The sequence below is a fragment of the Hipposideros armiger genome, unplaced genomic scaffold (assembly GCF_001890085.2).
Source record: "Hipposideros armiger isolate ML-2016 unplaced genomic scaffold, ASM189008v1 scaffold_110, whole genome shotgun sequence".
Classification (NCBI taxonomy): Eukaryota; Metazoa; Chordata; class Mammalia; order Chiroptera; family Hipposideridae; genus Hipposideros; species Hipposideros armiger.
In genome coordinates, this window is record NW_017731460.1 from 624,996 (window position 1) to 630,555 (window position 5,560).

General features: G+C 43.9%; 1 protein-coding gene across 17 annotated transcripts in view; it reads right to left on the minus strand.

Moving 5' to 3' along the window:
* MEGF11 (multiple EGF like domains 11) overlaps positions 1 to 5,560 on the minus strand; it is a 378,756-nt gene that overhangs the window by 80,714 nt on the left and 292,482 nt on the right. For all 17 annotated transcript variants that reach the window (XM_019647332.1, XM_019647328.1, XM_019647330.1 and 14 more), the window contains one exon: positions 1,613 to 1,859. In XM_019647332.1, the coding sequence (XP_019502877.1) occupies positions 1,613 to 1,859 (247 nt within the window). The remainder of the gene's footprint in view (positions 1 to 1,612; positions 1,860 to 5,560) is intronic.

Consider the following 5,560-nt stretch of genomic DNA (forward strand, 5'->3'; position numbering starts at 1 on the left):
TTTTGCCATATTTTACTGTTTTACTTCCATAAAGGGAAGAACGCATGTCAAGCTTGTGAAAAGTTGCATAAAGTTTACGGTGACAATGCTCTACAACAACGTCAGTGCCAATGATGGTTCATGAAATTCCATGTTGGTGATTTCAATCTCAACGATGCTCCTCAGTCAGGGAGGCCCACAGAGGTTGATGATGACAAAACAAAGGCATTGATCAAGTCAAACCCATGTTACACAACACTAGAGATTGCAGAATCATTGAACATCCATCATTCAAGTGTTCATGACCACCTGAAGAAGCTGAGATACGTAAGCAAGCTTGATATTTGGGCTCTGCATGAACTCAAAAAAGTTCATTTGACAGTGTGTATAAACATCTGCAATATGCTCATTAAACATGAGGAAAACGATCCTTTTTTGAAGCGACCGATAACTGGTGATGAGAAGTGGATTGTTTACAACAATGTGGTGTGCAAATGGTCTTGGTCCCGACGTGATGATTCGCCCCAAATGACATCAAAAGCAGACATTCATCAGAGGAAGGTTATGCTCTCAGTGTGGTGGGATTTTAAAGGTGTTGTGTTTTTCGAGATCCTACCAAGAAACCAAACAATCAATTTGAATGTGTACTGTCAGCAATTGGGCAGTTTGAACGAATCCATCATCCAGAAATGTCCAGAGCTTGTTAATTGTAAAGGAGTTGTGTTCCATCGCGACAACATGAGACCACACACAAGTTTGATCACCCATCAAAAATTATTGGAGCTTGGATGGGATGTTATGCCACACCCACCATACTCACCTGACCTTGCACCATCAGACTTCCACTTGTTTTGCTCTCTTCAAAACTCTTGTATGTCAACTATAGGTGAATATATATATATATATATATATATATATATACATATATACATATATATAGTCATGGGACGTGGAGTATAGTGTGGGAGTGAAGTCAAGGGATTTGTAATAGATATGTATGATATTGGGGGGNGTGTGTGTGTGTGGGTGTGGGTGTGGGTGTGCGCGCGCGCGCGCGCGCGCGCGTGCGCATACACCTTCAATCTTGCCTCTGAGGGGGTCTCAGCTAAGCAGCCTTGGAGGTTCCCTGTCAATACAGACTCTCCAGGGAACTTGAGTGAGGGGCTATTTAGGGTCTGAGGGGAGAAAGCAGGGGAGAGGAACAGGCACAAAAAACTCCCCAAAGCTATGCATGATATCTGCCCAGGGCCCTCACCCTTTCTATTTCAAACGGCCAGGAATGGTCAGGCCCTAGGTGAGCAGAGGCATTTGGGTTATGATCAAAAGAGAACTCCATGTTAAGGTCTGGGCCCTGACCAGGAAGGGGCTCTTAGGAGGAATTTAAAGAGCTCCTCTGGCTATGGCAGCGCCCATCCATGCATAGTCTCAGCTCGCACCAGTCACTCTGGCCCGAGTGGCAGGGATCTGATATTTTGGCAGGCTATTTTATCAGGACGGTCCTGAACTTCCATCTGTTCCCGTCACCCCGCCCACCCTCAAGGAGCAGGTGCGGACCTAGCAGCTGGTGCTGAGAGGACAGGTGGATCCCCCCACCCCACCCCACCCCTCTGCGCATCTTATTCGTTTTACTCACTAGACGCCTGTGTAACCGGGTGCGCAGAGACACTCGCCGGTGCGGGGGTCACAGCTGGCGCCGTGGTGGCACTGGCACGGCAGCTGACAGCCCTTGCCGTGGGTACCTGGCGCGCAGAGCTCCTCGCAGCGCCAACCGCGGAAGCCGGCGGCGCACACGCAGGCGCCGGTGATGGGGTTGCACAGGGCACCGTTCTGGCACTGACACCGGTTGCTGCAATGGGGGCCCCAATGGTCGCTGTCGCAGCCTGCAAGAGAGGAGCCAGTCAGGACTAAGGGACCCCGTGCACTCTGCTTGGGGTGGGGGTAGGGAACCGATGCCTAAGCAGCCTTCTGTATCTGCAGCACTCTTCCTTAGACAGGAGGTAGCAAGGGGTATCTGGGTGGAAGTTTGGGCGCCTCCTAATTTCCATCAGCTCTTCTGCAAAGCCACCCAAATAATCATACAAGCTAAGAAGATTGTTTCTTCAATGCATCTTCCAATTGGGGCCATTCCATTCCAACCAATGCCCCCGGAAGCTCCCTCTCCTGTACTGAAATTCTGGAACTGCCAGCTGTTTACCTCCCTTTGCCTTTGCTAAACTCTTCTTCTTCTTCTTTTTAAATTAGTTTCAGTTGTACAAAACAATGTAATAGACATTTACACCCCTCACAAGGTGATAACTCCCCTCCCCCAATCTACTACTCCTCTGACATTGTATGTAGCTGTTACAATTCCATTAACTCTACTCCCTATGCTGTACTCCATATCCTGTGACTATGTATATATTAAATTATAGTTGACATTCATTATAATTCAGCTTCAGCTTCAATGAACAAACTGATCAGAAACAGTCTCAGAGATATAGAGAAAAAAACTGAGGGTTGCTAGATGGGAGGAGGGTGGGAATGAGGGAGAAGGGGAGGGCATTAGAAAGCACAAATTGGTAACCACAAGATTGCCATGGGGATATGAAAGACAGTTTGGGGAATATAATCAATAATGTTGTAAAGATTTTGTAGGGTGTCAGATGGACACTTGTCCTATTAGGAAGACCCCTTCATGGACAATGTGGATAAACTCTTCTTGATTGGCTGTCTCTGTTCCTCTTAGCCAGCTCCTTTTTCTTTGGGTCTGCCACCCCTCTTCTCTGGTACCAGCCCAGCCCAGCTCCCATCTCTGTCTTTCCCAACTCTTTCCCTCTCATCTGGAAACTCATTAGTTTTCTCACCTCTTGCTCCTCACTCTCCTTGAACATATCTTCTAACTCTCTCCCTCCCCTGGCTCCATTTTTCTGTCACCCTTTTTTCTCTCTCTCTCCTGCTGTTTCTCCGTTTCAGTGATGCCTACACCTCTGCACCCCAGTTGCTTCATCTTCAGTTCAATCTCATTACTTTCCAAGTAGCCAACTTCAGAAGAATCAGGAAAAAGAAGGTGACAGACAGCCTTCAAGATCTTTATATGCAATTAAATATTTCAAAGAGTGGTATCTTTGCAGAAATTCATACTCTACAGCTGTGGAAAGGGGCTGAATGGCACAGCCCCAGGTAGGTCATCCAGTCTGCTGTCACCTCCCAGTCCGACCCTCACCTGATGCACACAGTACACACAACAAGATGTCCTCAAACTCAAGCCTCATTCACTCGAATCCCGAAGTACAGATGGATATGGAATTCAGGCATGGATAGGCACGACTGGTGTTCTAGAAAATGTACAATGGAGAGAAAGATTGCTCCTAGCTGAGGATACCAGGCAAGGCTTCCTAGAAGAGAAGGCATCTGAAATGGGCTGTAAAAGATGGCTCACTTGTCTGCCTATCACGGTGACCAACTGTCACCCTTTTAACACTGAAAGTCTTGCATTCCGAGAAATTCCTCAGTCCGGGGCAAACTGGAATGGCTGGTCACCCTACAGCCTGAAGACATGGAGATGATTAATTGGCCCTTGTGTTCCAGTGATTCTAGGGCTTAGACACTCAGAGGGGAAAGAGGGCAGGTGAGTGGGACCAGGGAAGGTGTAATTGGGGCAGGCTTAGTATGAACAAAGAGAGAATGGCACTCAAGTGGTATGCATGTACAAGAGCACAAGGTTCCAGTGAAGCCAGTGAGTGGGTCTGTGGGGACTACAGGGTTGATGGAGGAGTCACTCCATTAGCCCCACCAACTCCCCTGCATGTACCTCCTACTTGTGGTCTAGGGTCAAGTGATCAATGTCATGGAGACTGTCCATCATCCTTTAGTAGACGGAACCACCCAAGGCCCAGAATCTCAATCACCCTATTTTGCTTTAACCTTTCTTCATCTATGCCCCAAATATTTACACATACAAACCAAGCTGCCAAATTATGAGTGAGCATAACTCTGAATTTTCCACCGGGTATTACAATGAGTGAGGCAAAAATCAAGTCTAATAGCCAACACAATTTTGAGAAAGAAGAACAATGCTGGAGGCATTATGCTTCCTGATTTCACACTATATTACAAAGCTATGGTAATCAAAACAGTATCGTATTGGCACATAGATCAAGGGAATAGACTAGAGAGCCCAGAAATAAACCCATGCATATATAGTAAATTAATTTACAACAAAGGAGCCAAGAATATACAATGGGGAAAGAATAGTCTCTTCAATAAATGGTGTTGGAAAAACTGGACAGCTATATGCAAAATAATGGAACTGGACCACTGTCTTATACCATATACCAACATTAACTCAAAATGGATTAAAGATTTGAATATAAGACTTGAAACCATAAAACTCCTAGAAGAAAACATGGGTGGGTATGCTCCTTAACATCAGCCTTGGTAATGATTTTTTTGGATTTGACTCCGAAAACAAAGGCAGCAATAGCAACGATAAACAAATGGGACTCCATCAAACTAAAACACTTCTGCATAGCAAAGGAAACCATCAACAAAGTGAAAAGGCAATCTATCAAATGGGAGAAAATATTTGTAAGTCAAATCATATATCTGACAAGGGGTTAATATCCAAAATATATATAAAAACACATACAACTAAAGCAAAAACAAAACAAAACAAAAAACAAAGCAAAACACAAATAAAAAAACCCCAATCTGATTAAAAAATGGGCATAGGATCAGAATAACAATTTTACAAAGAAGATATACAGATGGACAACAGGCACATGAAAAGGTGCTCAACATCACTAATCATCAGGGAAATGCAAATCAAAACCACAAGGAGATATCACCTCACACCTGTTAGAATGGCTGTTATAAAAAAGATGAGAAATAACAAATATTTGCAAGGAAGTAGAGGAAAGGGACCCTCATGTATTGTTGGTGGGAATGGAAATTGGTGCAGCTGCTATGAAAAACATTATGGAGGTTCCTCAAAAAATTAAAAATAGCACTACCACATGATCCAGCAATTCTACTTCTGGGTATCTATCTGAAAGAAACGAAAACACTAACTCGAGAAGACATCTGTACCCCCATGTTCATTGCAGCATTATTTACAATAGCCAAGACTTGAAGCAGCCTAAGTGTCAATCAATAGGTGAATGGATAGAAAATGTGGCATTATCTGTACAATGGAATATTGGCCAGCCACAACAAAAAAGGAAATCTTGCCATTTGTGACAACATGGATGGAGCTCGAGGGTACTATTCTAAGTGAAATAAGTCAGAGAAAGACAAATACTATATGATCTCACTTATACTGGATTGTCGGAAAAGTCTTGACACATGTTTGCAACAGATAGCACTAGTTCATTTATGGAAGTACTAAAGTCATTCGCATCTATGTCATTGCTATGTCATTTGACAGCTGGCAGTTCTAGTTTCATTCCAAAAAAAAAAATTGAGCGATTTGGTTGAGTTTTGGAGATTTTACAACAAGTTGAAGATAGAAGACCAAACTGTGCATTTTTGCCATATTTTACTGTTTTACTTCCATAAAGGGAAGAACGCATGTCAAGCTTGTGAAAAGTTGCATAAAGTTTAC